This window comes from Leptonychotes weddellii, chromosome 13 (genome assembly GCF_054177405.1).
Source record: "Leptonychotes weddellii isolate Sample4059 chromosome 13, ASM5417740v2, whole genome shotgun sequence".
NCBI lineage: Eukaryota > Metazoa > Chordata > Mammalia > Carnivora > Phocidae > Leptonychotes > Leptonychotes weddellii.
This window is the reverse complement of record NC_138381.1, coordinates 35,237,604-35,258,765: the sequence shown is the minus strand read 5'-3', so window position 1 is coordinate 35,258,765 and position 21,162 is coordinate 35,237,604. Positions and strand designations below refer to the sequence as shown.

At 36.8% G+C, this 21,162-nt stretch overlaps 1 protein-coding gene and 1 pseudogene across 2 annotated transcripts in view; one reads left to right on the top strand and one right to left on the bottom strand.

Annotated features, from left to right (window-relative positions):
* NOL4 (nucleolar protein 4) overlaps positions 1 to 21,162 on the bottom strand; it is a 291,164-nt gene that overhangs the window by 85,596 nt on the left and 184,406 nt on the right. For both annotated transcript variants that reach the window (XM_081801435.1, XM_081801436.1), the window contains one exon: positions 9,808 to 9,921. In XM_081801435.1, the coding sequence (XP_081657561.1) occupies positions 9,808 to 9,921 (114 nt within the window). The remainder of the gene's footprint in view (positions 1 to 9,807; positions 9,922 to 21,162) is intronic.
* LOC115941274 (U4 spliceosomal RNA) lies at positions 2,466 to 2,590 on the top strand (annotated as a pseudogene).

Here is a 21,162-nt window from a genome sequence, read left to right as displayed (position 1 = left end):
TAATAACATCCTAAGCCAAAGATGTACCTAAAAACTTAAAAAGAAATCATTTCTATAAGAATGTGGGAGGGGCGCCTGGGTGGCTCAGTTGGTTAAGTGACTGCCTTCGGCTCAGGTCATGATCCTGGAGTCCCGGGATCAAGTCCCGCATCAGGCTCCCTGCTCGGCAGGGAGTCTGCTTCTCCCTCTGACCCTCCTCCCTCTCATGCTCTCTGTCTCTCATTCTCTCTGTCTCAAATAAATACAATCTTAAAAAAAAAAAAAAAAGAATGTGGGAGAATGCTCAATGAAGCCAGAAAATCAACCCCTAGATAGCACCCAAAAGGAATAAAGGTTTTTCAGCTTGATATTCCCCAGGCATAGAAGAAGGAAACCATTTGATCTACATGCTTCAGAGTATTATGAGGGGCCAGCAAAATGATGTTCTATGCATCACTACACAGATATAAACTGATACACCATTATATAAGGAAAGCATATACACCAAGGAAAAATTTTATACAGAAGTAACCATATTCTCAATTTAAGTTTTAAAAAAATAAAATCATGGATGAAAACTGTAATGTCAGTTTTTTGAGACATCATAAAAAGATAGAAAAAGATTAAAAGACTTTTAAGACAGAATAATAATCTTTGTATATAATTCTATAAGCTAAATCTATAGAAAAACATTAAGCTTCAATTCCTAATTAGCTGAGCTAATGTGGTACGGAGGAGTTGGCATTCCCGAGACTGTCATGTTTAACTCAGAAATGCCCTGTAACCATACGATTCTTTAGTAGCAGATTCATCTTCATAATCACTTTTTGGCATAGGCTCAGCTTTACATTTCACCTCATTTAAATAGAAAGTTTGAGGGGCTCTTGGGTGGCTCAGTTGTTAAGCGTATGCCTTCGGCTCAGATCATGATCCCAGGGTCCTGGGATTGAGTCCCGTATCGGGCTCCCTGCTCTGTGGGAAGCCTGCTTCTCCCTCTCCCACTCCCCCTGCTTGTGTTCCCGCTCTCGCTGTGTCTCTCTCTGTCAAATAAATAAATAAAATCTTTACACAAACAAAAATAAATAGCAAGTTTGAAATGACAGGTAGTAAGGAGAGTAATTCCTTGCTGAATCAGGACCTCACATTTGCCCCAGTGTCTCCTCAACACTTCCTTGTCCATAGGCTTCTGAAGTCTCCTAAAAATAAAACATTTCACTCTCCTTCTCACTCCTCTCTGGCATGTGTTTAAAGTCCAAATAACACCATAGGAAGCACCTACACAATCTAGTTTAAACTTTCATGTCCAATCCTTTCTCTTTCTAGGTCTTCCCCACAATCTTGGTTCCCTCACAGGAGACTGCAGTTTTTAATACTCAAGCAGCTTTCATGTGTGGGAATGCTCCATGTGTCTGGAATATCATCCTCTAGCTTTTTTGTTTGTCAAAATCTCCTTTATTTCCCAAGGTCCAAATCTAATAGTGCCTCCTCTGGGAAGCCCTCTTGGGTTCCCTAGGCAGAATTAAGAGCACTGTCCCCTGGCTCTCACAACAATCTGATCACACCCTTATAATTTCCATGCTAAAATTAGCATTTACCATGCTAATTTCACTTATCTTTAATGGCATGTGAGTTTCTTGAGGAAAAATATTATGTTTTATCCATCTGTAAAGTGAGAATAATGATACTAGCTCAGCAGTGATATTGCCACAAAGAAAGTCATATATGCAAAGAACCAAGTAAATCCAGCACTTAGTAAAGAGAGGTTCCCCTCTCCTTACTTGTTTCATGGCCTCTATATGTAGCAAAATATCTTCCATATGATGAATAGTTGCTAAATAAGCAAACAACGTTAGGGCTCATTTACAAGTAATTTTCTACTATTAATCATGTTCTTTGCTGACAGAGATAAATTAAATATTTAAGGAACTAACCAGAGAAGTTAAAAAAAAAATCATGGAAAAAGTTTTAAACTTTTAATATCCATTAAGAAAGATATCTTGCAAAAACTCAAGTTGGAATTAATTCATATTCAAAGCCCAGCCACATTAACTAATGCTGAAAGAATGCAAACTCATAAAGAAATTATTTTGCTCACAAAATATCAACAGAATTCAGGTCAAGTATTCTTCCCCACAGAGCAAATAAAAATTCCGGGAAAACTATTTTAACCCTGTTTCTCAAATATTATATAATGTGTACAATAATCTCAAACTTTTGAAATGGAATGGTAAAAATGCATTTTAATTATCCATAAGGGATATTTTATGTAACTGTAAAACACTTTATTTTGGTATATACCTTTACTTTGCTTAGTTTTCATACATATAAAACTTCTATATTTTTACAGAAATAAAATGGAACATAAAATATTTCCGTATTTTTATTATTTTAAAATGTGATTATACATATTCCCAGAGTCTGTTCTGGTCTAAAAGAAGTATGATGGTAGCTTTGCAGTAGTAAGAATGTTTGTAATCAAGTTTCTCAGCTTTGCGCAGGGGCAGTATTGTAGTCGATGAGGTTTATCCGAGGCGTGATTATTACTAATTGTAATCAAGTTTCTCTGGATTGGTTTACTAATTGGTCTATTCTTTGGTGCTCATGAATTTAAGGTCATGGTTGATATCCACTGTGTTAGCTATTTCCCATATAGGAAAAACTCTATTCCTTTAGAATATGATAACTTACTACACATTGCCTGGCATTTTAGAGATGATGTGAGTAGGCAGATAGTTCAGTGGATACCCATCAGAGAAAGAGAAGAGCTGCCAAGTCATGCCCTCCAATGGTGAGCATGCAAACAGCGTATTTATGGATGAGGAAAACTGATGAAACATGCATTTCTGAAGACCACAGAGCCTTATCCTTTTGGGGTATTTTATTTGTAGCAAAGTGTTGGATCTTGTGGCATCCCTATTATAAATATCTAACATAATGGGGACTTCAAAATTAGAAAGAAGAGAAATGCAATTCTGGGAGAGATTTTAAAATAGTTGAATGATGAATACAAAATGGAACTGTACTTCAAGAATAAAACTGGAATTAGAATTCACATGTGGCTTAGTTTCCTGACCAAGGGCGTAATTGATATGGCCATTGATATTTAATTGCCTCATCCTTGCAAAGACATAAAATTAAATCAAAGGACCCGGTTAAGTTATTTTTATCTGATACCACGCAATTTTTATTTCTAGGTTCTAGTGAATATAAAAACAAAAAGTAAAAGGAAGGAGAAAAGGATGGATGGAAAATTCATTTAATATGATAAATGCAGAGCCTATGGAAAATGTGTGGTTTTTGAAACTCAAAGTCAGTCTCTGCAAGTGGGAGTAACAGAGTTATGAGTTCACTATCAAGGAATGGATCTGAGAATTTATGATTCCCATTCTTATTCAAATCCTAGTCTGTCCATAGCAGTGCTTCTTAATGAGAGTGCTACCAACCGCTCACAGGGGACATTTGGAAAACACATAGCAGGTGACACAGGCATGCAGTTGGTGGGGGACCAGTTTATGGGAAGCTCTGACATGCTCCAGGCAATCTCAAATCACTAAGCACTTTGTTCCCATGTCAATTTTAAAAAGTCCTGCTGGATATTTTTTAGGCGAAAGCCTATATATAGTTATCTGAGCCTAAAAGTTTACTTTAGGTATAAACACAAAGCGTTTATGCATGCTTTTAAATATAAATTGAATTATTTCAGGTGTAGTGCTACTGTGTAAATCAAGGCAATACTGTACTATATATATTGTTTGGAACTTTACCGATAGTTTTTCACCATTTGGAAAGTACCTGTCACCGAACACGGTGAGCTGCCACCACACACATAGATCAGATGAGCTGTAGCTGCTCTGGTTGCTTTAGTGATTTCACATGGAACACGTGATTTTAAAAAGCAGGAGAATTGGAACAACTCTGCACCCTTGCGAGAAGTTACCTCGTCAAAGCCGCGGTTTCCCCACTTCATTAAAAGCCATGCTAATGACATATAATGAGCTTGCAAAACACCTCACACACTACTGCATCCATAAATACTTCTGATGCTGTTGTTAATATTATTATCAATGAGGAAAATAAGGTGCCATATAGTGAGATGACCTGGGGAGTTTATTCTGTCTAAATAGCTTTTTTTTGTTGTTTTTTAAAGATTTTATTTATTTATTTGACAGAGAGAAACACAGCGAGAGCAGGAACACAAGCAGGGGCAGAGGGAGACGGAGAAGCAGGCATCCCGCGGAGCAGGGTGCCTGAAGCGGGGCTCGATCCCAGGACCTTGGGATCATGACCAGAGCCGAAGCCAGACGCTTAACGACTGAGCCACCCAGGCGCCCCCTGCCTAAGTAGCTTTAAATTACACACGCTACAACAGAAATACGATGTCATCCAAGAACTACCCTCTATGGTACTTTGTGCTTCTTATATAGTATATTTTCTCCTTTGGATGCAAGGGCCGTGCTGAAACATAGGTTGAAAGATTCAAAGATGTCAGGTTTTCCGTAAAATATTCCATAAAAGGAAGAAAAATTATGGGAGTAGAACAGAAGTTGAGGATGATTGAGAATGGGAGCCTGGGGGTGTGGGCCGGAAGGGCACAGAAAGAGGTTTCAAGCCACATCTCAGTTAGTAGCACACGGTTTCAATTTAAGCATAAAATCCTATTGAAAAATATTGTTTTCAGTTGTGCACTTGTTAAAGCTTATAAGTGGTAATCAAAAGGACATACGACTGTACAGAATGAAATATGATAGAAAAGCCGCCTGTCTTGAAAATTTTCGCTAGTTTTCAAAAACATCCTTGACAAAATACGAAGTCTGTATGAAAATCGCCACCATGCTTACACAGCTCTATTTTCAACTTTTGTATCTACATTTACATTTAATAATATGCCCACTCATTAGTACCCTAACAGGACATTGGAAGAATCATGAAGAGATGCAGTCTGCAGGGCATTCACCACTGCTAAAGAAAACAGAGTACTGGGAACTCTGGGCTTACTGAATATTTTTAGGTCCTGCCTGGTGGTTTCATGCTAGTTTACTAGCAGTGACTTTCTTTTTTAACTTTGCAAAACACCAGTTTTCAGTATTTTTTTCCCTTAATTTCTCGCCTGTTATTATGTCACAAGGAACTAACAAGCCATTCCTCCTTCTCCCTTCTCTGTTCTTTTCGATAAAGAGGTCGCATCGCAGCCTACCATTGATTTCCCATCTGTCCCAGTCACCGCAAGGAGTGTCATCTCGCACTGGTACTGTGCTGTCCTTCATGAGGGCTGTATCTGTCGCACAGATGCCAGGGAAGCCCTAGACCCCTGGCTCTATGTGATCCCCAGTACAGCACTACAAACTAACTTAACTCAAAGAACTGGGGACAGAGAAAAGAGACCCAAGAAACTCACATCATTCAGAAACTCCCTAAGTTTATCAGTCAGCAAGCCAGGAATAAAAGATATGTCATCCCTGAAAAACAGCAAAAAATACACACCAGTGGGAAACAAATCACCAGCAAATAACTTGTTCTCATCTCTCACTTTCTGCTTTGGTCTCTCCATTTAGATGAATTGTAACCAAGAGCACTGAAAACTCTTTTTAAGGAAAGAGGAATGAAATAAAGATAGAGAAAAAGATAATCTTTTAATTCAAGCTCTGTCACAGAAAAGTGAAGTCTGACTTTGCCCATTTTTTTTTTTGAATTGTCAGAGCGAGGAGGAATTTCCCAAACACCATAAAAATTCCAGATTTTCATGTTAAAAGAAAATAAATGTTGACTGTATTTGATAACGCACTAAGGGTTGACCTCAGTTTTGTGAAATCTGATTCCTGATAAACAGGAGGCTCCTGTCCTTGCCACTGGCTTGCTCCAGGGCTCAGGCTGCATAATAACAAGGCCCCTCTGGACTGTGGTTCAAGGTGGGCCTATGAAATAAAGTATTTAACACATCCATAATAACTTTCATGTCCATAGCTCAAACAGCTTTATAAAATCCAATTAATTCATCAAGCTTCATAAAGTCTGAAGGACATACATAATTATCGCTCTACATGTGGTCAACCCCTGGCAGCAAGCACTCAGACATGGGGCTTAACAGCATGCAGATTTAACTGTCCAGTTCTTGAACTTTCATGCACCTACACCTACAGACATGCAGGGGCATGACAAAGAATCTCTGAATCACCAGCAAATTCTATGAATTGTGAGTTGGGTTAAGAATGGGCACAGAAAAGAATGATCTCTTTGCCAACACCCAAAAGAATCCTTGCTATCTCTGCTTGGGTAAAGAGGGTTTAGATCTAATTAGGAGAGGGCTCTCCCATCTGCATGCTTGGGTTGGAAGTGCAAAGTCACTTGGTAGAAGTCTTTGTGTGGCATGCCAAATGAAATCTACAGAATTCATGTTAAACAGAAATAAGTTAGATTTTTTAAATATCTATGTGTAATATGTATTATTTATTTTAAAATACTAAATAAACACTAAACCAGCATTTGCAATGCATAACTCATTTCCCAGATGAAGTGAGGCACTTTTTCAAGCTGATATTGAGACAAAAATGTCCTGCTTGGAAGAACTTGCTTACTGGGGAAGGCTGGTTTGCTAGTTACAAAAGAGTGCAAATATCTTTGTGATTAAAATAGATAGTTTACCAACAGAAAAGTGCACTATCAAAAACATTATGAGTAGGGGCGTCTGGGTGGCTCCGTCGTTAAGCGTCTGCCTTCCACTCAGATGGTGATCCCAGGACCCTGGGATCGAGCCCTGCATCAGGCTCCCCGCTCAGCGGGGAGTCTGCTTCTCCCTCTCCCTCTGCCGCTCCCCCTGCTTGTGTTCCCTTTCTCGTTGTGGCTATTTTTCACCATGGAAAATTTGACGGATGCCTACTGATCTTAAAATCTTAAAAAACAACAACAACAACAACAATATGAGCAGAGGCACAAATGATATGTGTCCTAAGAGTTTCTTCCAGGACACCGGTTTTCCCTCAGTGAATTTATCAGTGAGAGGTATAGGATTGTATAGAGATCTCAAGTGTCAGCCTCACATAATGTAAACTCAAAGTCTGATCTGAGCTGATTTGAGTCTGATGTAGCTGACCCTGTACAAATAATCCCTCTTCTCTGAACCTTGGGTTCCTTATAGGGACATGAGAATAATAATACCTGCTTCTAATGGGGTTGTCGAAATTACTAAATGGCAAAAAAAAAAAAAAAAATCTAAAAAGTGCCTATTAGGTTTCCAATAAATTACTGAATGTATTTTTTAAATCATTTCTTCCATATCCCCCATACATCCCAAACTCACTGAACACTTTTAAAGCCTGGAAAGAACACTACTAGTTGGGAGAGATATTGGACATCCCCTATTCTCAGGTGATGAAGCCTTGTCATAAATGACCACTACATAGGAGGACAGAAAAAGGAAACAGCTAGTTGGTCCTCACCCATTCCAGTCCCTACTCCCTGGGAAGTAGGGAATAGTAAGAAGTCACTCTCCTCATGATTGCTAGCAGCTTTTCTTCAGTGGGTGGAAGCTCTAGAAAACAAATTTGATCTCAATTTAAGGACTGTCAAAATGATTATAGCTCTCTGATAACAGGACACATGTGTTAGTAAATAGTAGATCTTCAGCCCTAGAGGTGGGATTTTCCTACCACTTTAGGTATTCAAGCAAATGGTGACCACAGTAGAGCTCCGACAATACATAAACTAATCAAATGAACTATGCTTTCATATGCCTTGCCTTGTGAAATCCTCAAAATAAATCTATGAACTTAATATTTGTACCCTCCATGTTATAGATTAGGCCAACAGTGGTTTAAGAAGTTGGACCAAATACTGGTGGATGCCCAGCTTTTGGGGATACTGTAGAGTGATATCATAGGTAGTCCATAATGTGAATCAGTCCTTCAATTTTCATAATAACTGTATATATGACTGATACCATTCTAGAGTGTAGACTAGGTGGGATATATGGCAAGACAACACCCAGAAGAGCCCATTCAATCCCAGAATTCTACCATTCCTGTTTCTAGAATTATGATCTTGTCTCAAATAGACTGAGTCTGACTTCAAAACTCCTGTATCTAAGATAGTCCTATTAGTGCTTCTTTCTAGTTTTACTGATGCCAAGGCACTGAGAGAATATCAGTTAAAATCTTCTTTTCTAGGCTGAACTTACTGATGCTTACTACATGCCAGGCTAAGTACTTAATGTAAATCTGTCATTCTCACAACAACCCTATAGGATGAGAACTGTTACTGTTAGCTTGCCCATAAAGAAACTAAGGCACAGAGAATGGAACAGCTTTCTGAATGGCACACAGCTAGTGAAGGTAGGGCTGAGAATCAAAACCAGATGTCTTTAACTCCGAATGTGCCATCTTGATCACTCTGCTACGTGGTATTGTATATACAGCTCTGACTTATTTCAAGGAAGACAAATTCTAGACTTATGATAATGATAAAAGTCTCACTGAGGGCATGCATATGTGAATAAATACTGTTGGCCAAGAATGATTAACAAACTCAAAATATATATTTTATCTGAGGTGAATACATTTAAAAAAATTGAAGGCTCGGGCGCCTGGGTGGCTCAGTTGGTTAAGCGTCTGCCTTCGGCTCAGGTCATGATCCTGGAGTCCCGGGATCGAGTCCCGCATCGGGCTCCCTGCTCAGCAGGGAGTCTGCTTCTCCCTCTCCCGCTCCCCCCTCTTGTGCTCTTTCTCTCACTCTCTCTCTCAAATAAATAAATAAAATCTTAAAAAAAAAAAAAATTGAAGGCTTCATCTTTGCACTGTTTAGAATTATTAGCACATGCCATATTGATAATAAACACGTAAAATTTTAAATAATGCCATTCTGAAACATTTTTACATATTTTAGTCCTGGAAGAGAAAAACTTTTTTTCTATTTTTCTTAGAAGCTCATTGGCTGACAGGAAAAACAAAATTAGACTAACAATTTAGTCCTCTCGTTCCAAACTTAAAGATATGAAGCACTAGATCACTTGTTGTAAAAGTAACTTAGAAGTCAGAATACAGCATACTTTTATGTGTAGCATTTAATGTTATATATTACAATTTAGTAATTTATTATGGATAATTAAGAAGGCCAGAGAGAAAAAGAAGACAGAGAAAGGCATTCCAGACCTGAGAAGGGGCAACAGATGGATGCAGATAAACCAAGGGAAAACTGAATGAAACATAAGCACACAATGCACAAAAAATGCACACGTCCACACCACATGGGGGTACATCCTTAAAAAAGAGACAGAGAAAGATGATTCTTAATGGGTATATAGTAAATGGTTCATTAATGAGGAAGCAAGCCCAGGACGTACATTTTCATTGTTTTATATCCCCATTTTACAGCTTTCTAGGCTTGCAAAATCTGTGCTTTTTCACCATTTCCAGAATAATCCACAGACATTTAGCAGCAGACCAGAGGCCATTAAAGAGAGGTTTGCTTTCATTCAGAATGAACACAATCATGTCACTATCATAAACAATCAGGTAAATTTACAAAACTATTGTCAACGATCAGCTAGAACCACTTATTTAAATAAGCCATTAGCCCGCGAATTGGATACTAAATAGAATTCTGGCTCATTAACTTTACAGTTGGCCATTTTTCACCACGGAAAATTTGACGGATGCCTACTGATCTCATGAACATGCATTTTCAAGTTCAAATTCATATCAGAAAGACACAAAAACTGTATCTTGGTGTACTTCAAAATCCATTCAAGAGTCTTTCGCCTTCTGCATAAATTGGACTAAATGAACCATATTTGTCTGCCATCGCGGGTGCACACCAGCCCCCAACGCTCCTCAGTACCTGTTGTCTATCCAGACGCATCCTCTTGGCGGCATTCCTGCTTTCACTCTCACAGGCTGAGGCCAAGATACTCTCTGCAACTGCTGAAGTAAGGTGGGAAGGAATAGGTCGAGACTAAAAAAAAAAAAAAGAGAGAGAAACATGAAAAATTATTAACAGACCAATGTTATTCTCAGAAGAGCTCACAGGCTGTGCAGGAGCATCCATTTATTTCAACTGAACTTATTTCAATAAAAAGAGGAAATGGAAATTGCAAAGATGAGAAATGAAAGCTAGTTAGAGGTTAAAGCTATCGCTGCTACACAGATCCATCACTCATTCCCATAGCTCCATTGTCACAAATAGTCAGTCTGGGCCATTAAGCTGGAGTTTGAATAGGCAGTGACAAAATGCTGACTGGGTTTTGTAAATAAAAGAAGTGCTTTAATTCTCTCGTAACATATGACAATGCACAACAAAACAAAATCAAGTGACGAGGCTGAAACATAGTTGGAAAAACTGACAGACACTCAGACCATGTTGAACAATTTTAATATGAAATATGAATATTTGCAGTCAAAGTTGGGACACAATTGGTAGGATTCAAATCCTCTAAAAATACTTTTTTTAGTATATGTGCTGCTGAAGCGAGCACTAAAAATACTTTGTTTAAATACAAACTAAAACGTCAGTTCTGGAATGATTTCAATATAATAAAAGTTTGATGTTTTGATATGAGCTGTATGTGTACCTACATGTTTTATTTATAAAATAGGAGTTAATATTATTAACTTAATGGATACATGTTGGAAATCCGTCTTCTATGTAGCCCACATTGAAATTAATTAACCCACCCAACTAAGCTCATAATTAACTTCAAATTGTTTGCAATTCTCTGTATCATTTGTGATAATCAGAAAAGTTTTCCATTTTCTTTTCCCATAATTACATGCAAAATCATCTAACTGAAAGATGAAGTGCTTAATGATACTGAACAGTTTTTTAATGAAGATAAGCAAATGATAGATAAGAAATAACATGACAATTAAGCCAGATAAGATAGCAAAATATGAAATTACAAAATAAAAAATGTCCTTTGGGAAGCTAGCCTATATAGTAACATGCCACCTTAGAGTTTTCAAAGCCTGAGTCTCAAATATGTATGGATGCCATTTATTAGAAGCCTCTAACGTAATAGAGACCTTCTAATTTTTTTAAGTGAATAGGAGCATGCCTTTATGCTACTTGATTCACTTTTGCTAACTCTAGCATGTAAAATGTGCTTTAGCAAATTGAACCACAGGGTTTATATCTCAGTACTGAAGAACAGCTAAATTCAGACCATGAGGGCTTTCACAGGTATTCCTCAGTGGAATTTGTATATTGTATAACAAGACCAGGCTCTGACCTTGCTTGAACTAGGAAACAATTTCTGTAGCTGCCTCAGCCGATCTCCTCATGCTTCCACCTCTAAAGTAATCTCTGTAGACAAAAGGTAGGAAAGGTACAGGGTACTGTCTCCATTGCTAACCCCACGAGATGCCTGGAAGGATGCCTAGACAACCTTGACAATAAAGCATTAAGATACTGGAAATGCTATTTTTGCAAAAGAAAGAAAAGAGAGAGGCCCTTGAAGTGGCAGGTAAATGCAGTGGCATCATTTTGAGAAGGAAATTAGAAAGCCAGGAGTGTGTGCTGGGAACAGAGAGGAGGATCAAATCAGATAAATAATTGAAAATTTAAAAAAAGTAAATGGCCATAAAGATGTAAATATAATTTCAAAATTCATATGGTTTCTTCATTTCATTCTGTACTTCCCTGAGTATGGATAAGATAATCTAGCTCAGAACCAAAAATATATTAAGCCACAAAATCAGTGTCTCGTGAAAGGGCAAAGCTTTGGCCACAGCTCAGCTCAAAATTATAATCTAAACCACATGGGAATTAGGTACACAGTGCTGTTTTTCCCAATTGAATTATGTTTGGAGGCAAAGGTGTTATAGAAAAAATGAGAATAAGAACATTCCATAATGAAAAAAGAAAAAATTATTTGATTGTAGCTAACATTATTCAAATAGAAGTGACAGTTCACATCATTATAAACTATATTATTAGACCTTTCATCTGGTTCTGGGGACTGAATTAACACAATCTAAATAAAACAACAGCAGCCTCTCTTTTCTTGATCCAATTATTGATAGTCACATGAAATTCAGAGAGATGTATTCCTGCTCTTCATTATCTTTATTTTTCTCCATCAGGTATTTCCATTCAAAATTAGGAATATATAAAGCTATAGAACTTTATTAAGCTGATTCAATTAAAGTAATAAACACACACCTTCTTAAATGCATAAAAGTCTGTTGAACAGGAGAATAAAAGGTAAAATATCCCTGTAATTAAAATTAGCATTTTATTTCAATTAAAACAATTTTTTTTAAAAACAAAATGGGAAATAACTTTCACTAGAACAGTAAAAGTTGTTAGGCATGATAATTTATATGATTTCTTTTTCAAAGAAAATGATAGGGAGAGTTGAGTCTTTTCCAGATATAGGAAATTGATCTTCTCAGAAACTAGAATAATGCCCTGGCTGAGGAGGGCTAGATCACTTTTAAGGTCACTGGATAGCCTAATGTTTCAATATTTTGGGGAAAAAAAATCAACTTAAGATAAAGGAATCATGTAATCTTTTCTAGTAAGTGGGAAAAAAATAAGTAGAAGCAAAGATATGTGATAGACATTGCCAGTAGTTAAATAGTATAATTTTGAAAATAGAGTTGTTCTGAGTTTATGCTAGAATTATAACTTGAAAACTGTAAACAGCCACAGAAATCATTCAGTACAAGTTTCTTCACTAAAGTTTGAAGAAACTGAAACCCAGAGAAGTTAAGTGATTTGACCAGATACAGAACCCAGATTTCATGTCTCCCAATTCTCAACCCTTCTACTCTCTAAATTCTGTTCTATACTTAGTACTTTTACCTAATTTATCATTAATATAAAATATTATAGAAAAAATCTTTACACACACACCCTGTTACGCTCAACTAAACAATAAGCAGACCAAAGCTAACCCTTTACAAGTATGTATTACAATTCAGACATGCTGATTGGAAAGAAAGGCAGAATGAATAAGTCTATGTTACAGTTTAAGAAATAGGTATTTTTCAAAGAACTTACTATATCTTAAGTATATAATGAAATATGTACTTCTAAGTAGAAAATGGGTACCATCCTAATTTAATTTTTAGATAAATATTAATAATACCTAACTCATTCTGAGTGTTAAGATGGCCAGGCATTAAAACAAGCAGCTTAGATTCATTATCTAATTTTGTTTTCCAAATAACCCTTGAGAAAAGTACTTCTAATATTCATATTTTAGATGAAAAATAAATTGAAGTTCTGAGAGATTATATAACTTGCCCAAGATCACACAGCTATGTACGTGGAAACACCTGGATTTATATCTAAGACTGATGATAAATTGGGAATAATTCCTAGTAAAGAATTATTCTCAGTTCACAACTAAAGTCTCAGTAAGCTTAAACAAAGCTAGAGACCTTAAATACTACACACTCCTACAGCGGAATCCATTTACAGCTAACCCTATTTTGCATTTAAGCAAAGAATATATTAGGATCTCACCAAAATCCTCCTCTTAAAGGGACTGAGAATCTCCTAATATATTTTGCTATTGATTCTTTAGAACCCTTCTTCATTAATAGCACAAAAATAAATGTAACTTAGCTCAGTTCTTCATATGTTCTAAATGGATGCAATATAAATTCATAAGAATTTCATGTTGGAGAAACCAGGAGCGCCAAGAAATAACTGTATATGAAACATAAGAAAAGCTTAGTCTCATGCCCAAAATGAGAACGAGGAGCCAGGCAGAGTTCTTGCTTTCCTGTGAAGCAATCTGTTAAAAATCCCCTTGGTTCTAATACTGAGGAGCCAATAATGAATGCCAAAGCTCTTCACTACACACAGAGGTCCGTTATACTGTGCCTGGCTCTAAGATACTAAAAATGAAAGTCTTTTGTTTATTGTTCCTCCATAATTTGGCTTTTATCTATTTCACAGCTCAGGAGTACTTAAGCCAAGATAGTGAGAAGGAAATTAATCAATTTTGCTCCTTATCAAAGCAATGTTATCATAGAGGAATTTAAAACTATTTAGTGTGAGTTTTGAGAACCATCTTCATCAGAACTCTCCTTTCCTTCGCCACATTTGATAGCACAGAGCTTATTCTAATATTGCTGCACTAGGGTCTTCCCAGCAGGTAATTAGCAAAGTGTATTAAGGGCTCTCATCATGGATTCCACGAGGGACAAATGCTGAAAATTCCCTCTTACATCACTAAGAGTGGCCAGAGAACACAAAAGCCTCCATGTAATAATCTGAGAATATTTTGACCAAAAAACCCTCAAATACATAGAATTCAATAGATAATTTATGAAAAACAACACTTCTGGTTGAATTTAGTTCAGTAAATACACTATTTGGTATATATCTTATAAGATTTAAAAATAATGATTCAAAGATGTATATAATCATACACACTACATGATCTATACCTAGAGTGAGATTTGTTACTTACTTCTTACCCTGGAGATGAGACAGTGTGAATCACCTTCACTAATTACCTCTTCGTAATTAGCTGTCATCCTCAACTGGGATGACTTGATCTTTCCCTAGCACTGTTCTTATTGTAATAATTATCTATGACCAAATCAGTGGTGGTCATTTCATTAAACAGATGGCTAAACTGTCGCATGGAACTTTTGGAGTTGAAAAAGCCACATTTTAATTGGGGACTTAAGATGTGATTGCTGTTGGCACAACATAAAGGTGCCTTTCCTTATATATACATGTAAAACCACCACATCAACAAACTATTCCATTTTTTGGTCATAAAATATAAACTAAACAATGTTAGAGTCCTCTGAACTTCTGCCATACATTTAGGATGCTCCAGTTTTGTTTTGTTTTTTTACAATTTTAGAAAAGTAACAAGAAATCATGACTGTAAGACTCTATTCATGGGTTAATAGTACTTATTAGTGGCAAGGCTTGCTAGAATCGAGGGTGCGAGCATTACCAGATCAAGTATTAAATGAGGTCAGATTGGGAGCAACTGCACATCCACCCAAGATTCTATATAGAATGAGCTCTTTCAAAATAACCAAAGCAAATGATTCAGTAGTCAGTTTAGATAGAGCCCTACACTAAGGTTATTTTTCCTAATCTTGTTACTTCATAAAATACATAATTTTAAAATTCTGCAGCTTAGATGAAATGCATATTCTATCTCCCCCAAATGGTATATCTATACCTAAAGGGATAATTGTTATAGGCTGTGTAGTAAATTGTAGCCCTTATGGGATCCTTTCTACTAACCAAGTAGCTTCATTTGTATACATCAGTGGAATAAATAGTCTAGCAATGAACTGTTAGACTATTAGGATATTATTATGAGATCAGCTACTTGTAATCAGTCTGTCCACTTTTGCTATACACTCCCCTCGAACCTCACTCATCCTGCCAGATATCATTATTTCTATTTTTACAAATGGCAGAACTAAGGTTCATTCAGTAAGTTCTGAAGAGGCAATATAGTCTCCATCTCATGAGATAATTGTTACAATTCCATGATGAGGTAATGTACATAAAGTCACTGATATCTTCACTTATCTATTCAACAACTGTATTTAATGAGCACGTTCTATATGTTGGGAACTGTGTCAAGTTCAAATATATAAACAGTATCAATACTCTCTATACTATCATAGTTTACAAGCTAATACATGCCTAGCATGTAGGGTGTAATATACATGCAATAAAGTATGTTAATTATAGACTCACAATATTTTATCACAATTCTGTAATGTTCATGTTGTTAAACTGAAAGTTTTTTTGATAAATTTGGGGAAATTTGGCAGAAAAAATTGACATGAGAATACCTATAATCTTTCTTTTTCCTACTTTCTGTGAATATCCATATCTTTTATGGCAGAAATACTTATATATTTGTCTGTGAGAGGCTTTCCCAGACCCTGTTGTGAGTGCTATGCAATAAGTAGAATATATACTGTGTCACATGCCCCAAATTTGAAAAGTTCTGAATTCTGGACCACATATGATCCAAGGTTTCAGATAAGGTTTGTGGATATGGACTAAAATCATAGTTTAGTTGTTCTTCCCTCATCCTATATGGTTTTGGTAGAAAAAATGACAAAGATTCTCAGTGACCTGACCCTTGCCATGACCTAGGTGTGGGTGTGGACAATCATGAGAGCTCATCCCTTTGTTCTCAGTGGCTGATCTAAGGATGGATATATGATCCAAATAGGAGCAAAGTCCTTTCATGGGAAGGGGGATCTGGAGCTGGAAGACAGTTCTTGGACTCTATGTTTTAAGAAGAGAGGCTGAGAGCTGCTGATGGCAGCATTTTATAACAGGTAGCAAGGACCTGTCTGAGAAGTAAGCTAACTAACACACAAGAGAAGCATATAGTTAAGAAACAGGAGAGCAGAGAAGCCCTGACATCTGACCCCATGGATCCAGCTATGTGTGAATCCTTGAACTTCCCAGTTTCTTGAGAAAATTCTCCGGACCTATTTGAAAGGAGATTGAAAAAGTGTTTTCAATAAAAATGCTAATTAACCTTCATCCAAGCTTTGATAATAATTATGAGTTAATGGTATGCACTTTGGCCTTAATTTTAGAGCATTATTGGCCTTTAATAATGATCTCTCACAAATACATGAGGACTTAATGTCTTGTATTTAATACTCAGAAGCCCAGTTTGGCTAATCCCATCTGAAAATATCTTTGATCAAGACAAGAAAAACTAAATTATCAACTGAAATGACATATTATCATTTTTAACAAAGTGACTACTTATTTAAATCTCCACTAGGAAACATCTTTTAATCTTGAAAATAAGTGACTAGATATGCTTATGATTATTGTCAGTAATGGTCTCTTTGCCCCAATAGCTTATTTGGGAAAACCAATACGGTACACAAATTCTACCCATTCAGTTAATATCACTACCTATTCACACAAACTGCCAAATAGATGAAAATATTTTAAAAACAGTATTTAAAGAGTTAACAAGAGTTAAAATTAAATGCAATGTAACTTTTCTCTTTAGGGAGATTTTTTTTTCCCTATTAGATTTTCAGTTAGCAGTCACTTTTAAAATTGAAACGCCAAATGCTGAATACTGTGAAACACATAGCACACAATAAAAATTAGCTTATCTCCCAGCTAATTTCTACCACAAAGTAACACATTAGTAAATGTCCATTCATTCATTCGTCTTTCATTCGACAACGTCAATTCAGTTGAATTGAACATATATTGAGCTGCTTTCATGAGCAATTAATCGCACTCTATATAAAACACTGTAGGTGATAGGGACATGAACAAGGTAAGCAGCATAGTACTTGAGGAACAGAACTTCCTGTGAGGGAGCTAAGGCCCATATATAAATAACAGCAATAAAAGACAGGATAAAACTACATAAGAGTACCACAAAGTACAATTTGCACACAGAAGAGAGAGAGATTTAAGGCTGCTTTTAGCGAGAAGTGAGGACTAAATGGATAAAGACATATTTGATTTAGTCCTCCAACTAGTTCCAGAGATTGAGACAGTGAGGGTTTTCCAATAAAGGGAGCCATGGAATGCAATTCCAAATTAGATTGCATTTTATCATGTTCCTCAGATACTGGGTACTAGGCTAGGTAGGACTTTTTACATTTGTTATTTCAAGTGACATGTACGAAACAAATGCTATTTGTTTCCATTTTTCCCAGGAGGAAACTGAAGCTCAGGGATACGGGGTCTACGAGTAACGACTGGTAAAGCAGGTCTAAGAACCAAGATCCACGGACTGTGAATTCAGGGCGTTTTTCTTCAGATTTTCTCAGCAATGCTGCTAATTTCCCATTGTTTCCCTCAGGGCTCAGCTTCCCTCTGCTTGGAGGATGTTTCAGCTCTTCCACAGCCAGCCTGTGAGTGGTAACATTGGTCACTGTCTTACTCTGGAAGCAGAGGTTAGCTGGGCATTGATTTGTTAATTAAAAGTAGTTTCTCTAAAAAAAAAAAAAAAAAAGACTATTTCTCCTTTAGTCCTTTGTAGACAGTTTTCTGGTATCTATTTTGAGGAAAGAGGTGTGTTCATTCAGTTTTCTGTTTTAAGATAGCCTCGTTTCTTCATAGCGACATTTAAGAATTTCTTGGGTCTGCTGTGGTTTCGCTATGATGTATACAGATACAGATTTGTTTTTATTTACACTGCTCAGCACTGGTCTATTTCTCCGTTCTTAGGATTCAATGGTCTACTCAATTCTAAAAAACTCTCCCTTCGCATCTGTTTGAATGTTGTCCTTACTCTAATTTCTCTTTTGGAATGCCTTTTAGATCTATCTTTATCATTCTATTTTCCATCTTCACTTCTTTTTTCCTATTTCTCTTTTTCTTTCTAGAAGTAATTTCTGTAGTTCAATGTTCCAGATTATTGATTTTTCTCTTTGGCTGAATCTTATCTGCTATTTAACCCATCCAGGAAGGTTTTAATTTTAATGCTTATAATGCCTGCCGTTTTATTTCTCAAAGTTGTAACTGGATGTTTCTAATTCTCCTTTCACAGGGCAGTAACTCTTCCCGAGGCCCAGCTATTTATACAGTTTGCAGTTCGTGTTCCTCTCCGGTTACAAAATCCACATCTCTTGAATTTAAGTGTACATTTAGATGGCAACCCTGACCTGTTTTGGCCTACATTCAGTTTTTCTACCTTGCTAGTCTGTTACCCTATCAAATTAAGGGCTTATAACTCTGGCTATGAGTTTCCTATCAAGTTCAAGTTCATAGCCTGAAAATTTCCTTTTCTCTCTTTTGCTCTTGGCTAGGTATTTAAAAAGTTGTTATATTCTACTCAGTATTTATGTATTTGTAGAGGGAAAGTGGGTGGGTGGGAGGGGTACTCCATGAGGCTTAAGTCAACGTTTTGCTAAAACTAAAAGATCCAGTGATAAGTAACTCTAACAACTATGTTGGCTATATTCTTTACACTCTAGTTACCTTTCAACCTTAATATATTTAATAAACAATACCCATGATCCCTGAGTCAGGAGCAATCCGTGGACCACAAGAGCACACACTGAGAACAGTACCAGAAGTCCCATGTGATGGCTTTAGGTGGTAAATGAAATAACTGAGTGTATTAGAAGAAAGGGTAGAAAGAGGCCAGATCATATGCTAAATATTTCATATGCATTATCACATACAATACCCCAATAGCCCACTCCTTTAGAAAAGTGGAGATTCAGAAACATCACACAAAGTTGTACAGGGATTGAACTAAGCCAGGAATTGAATCTAGGTCTCTCAGTTTCAAAAGGCCATGCTCTATTATTGTAAGAAACTTAGAATTTGTTCTGAGATGGCAAAAGTTTGACATCATCAAAGCCAGAATCGAGGAAGACTACTCCAGGAGCAAAGGAAGATTTCTCATAAAGCCAATGAAGTTTAGACACCAGGGTCCCTCACCAGAGTTTCTGGGTATTGTCAGCATTCTGGGTAGGGAGGGAAAGCCAAGTGAAAATCAGGAAGTATTTATATGTAAGTGTGTCCGAAAATTGTCTCAAGAGATGTCAGAGGAAAAGGGTTTGAATCTTCATGACTTCTGTTTTTGAAATTTTTTGTGTATGGTATCTTTTCTAAGTAGAAATAAATATTCATCCTCTACTTAATTTTTTGCTCAACATTTTGTATTACTTTTCTTTTAATGAAAGGCACAACTTTTATAACTTTCAGGCACAAATCCTAGTTCTGTCTCTGCCTAGGAATAGAGGGTAGGGAGGGAGAATAAGATGAAAATAGAGGTGAGTTATGAGTCTGTCAGTGTATACGTATGAGGTATGAAAGGCTAGAACTAAAATGGTAGCCGATAAAAGTCAAAATTATTCGACTGATTCAGGAATCATAGCAAAGAAAGAAATTCAGTGAGTGGTAAGATGCAAGCCATAAGTGTACGAAAGAGTCCAGTCTCATTCCAGGTTTATGAGCACTGCTGTAAAAATGACAATTAGTGGCACTATTACCAGAAAGAGGCAAGTCAAGAGGAATTTACTGGTGGTTTGGTAGATGAGGTGAAAGGCCAGTGGAGAAGATGAATGATGAAGAATACAATGAGTTCCTTGCAGATAGAATACATTTGCCAGCATCTGGCTGACATTTGGAATGAAACACAAAAGCTCTGCAGATGACTGGGATTCAACGTTGAGAGTTGCTTACACAGAACAGACCTCTTCAGTTGCAGATAGGGGAAGACGCTGTACATGGCCAAGCCCAGGATATCTTAGCAAGTGGCTCAAAAGCAAGAAAAAGTAAATAAGGAGGGAGAGTAACAAGAGCCTCAAGAAAATGGGGGTGATTTCATTGAGGATGCAATGTTTGGGTCTGGTACAAAGGCAGTCATGTGATCTTTTAAAGAACCAATTCAAAAGGGTCGTGAGAACCAGAGTCTGGATGTGAGGGACCACTGGGGGAGTTGGTGGTGATCTGTGAGTATAAAATAATCTTTCAGGAATCTGGCAAAGAAGGATGGTCTCAACTGAAGAAGAAGAGACACCAGAAGAAATATTTTCTTGGAGTCTGGGGACCTTTTTTTTTTTTTTTTTTAAAGTCAGAAGAGAAGTTTCCCTCTCAATGAAAAGGGAATATGAGCACTGGGATGGTTGATGAAGCAACATCCTGAAGGAGGCTAAATGATGGGGGAACAGAGGCTTCGGGCTCATCCAGGGGCAAATACAATGAGGGCATTTCCTCTGCAAAGACAGTGGCAGATATTTGAAAAATTTTAGATGACTGTCAAAGTTTTTAATATTGCTTGTGCAGACTCTTTGATAACTAAGACTAAGGTACATCCATGTTAACAATGGCCAAAGTGAAATAGAGATGCAGATCTTGAAACTGAGAAAGTAAAAGAATTGTGAATTCAAAAGGTCAGATAGCAAAATTATTAAGGAGAATATTAGAGGATGTAATTAAAAAGAAATACTATGAATAAAGAACTCAGAAGATGGCATGTAAAGTATCCCGGAGGATGGTAGATGACATTTATAAAAAAAACAGACCAAAAGTTGGCACAAGTAACAGGTGGGGAATTCAAACAAAATGTGTTTGCTAATTAGCATCAATTAAGTTAATTGGTCACAAAAGACAGAAACCTACACAGTTGTGCGAATAATAATGTGAATAATGGCTGCACAGGTTATTATAGTTTTTAATCATGACCTTGTATGAAGGGATGGTTATATCTCTAATCAAAGTTTTAAAGAAGCACTTTAATTCATT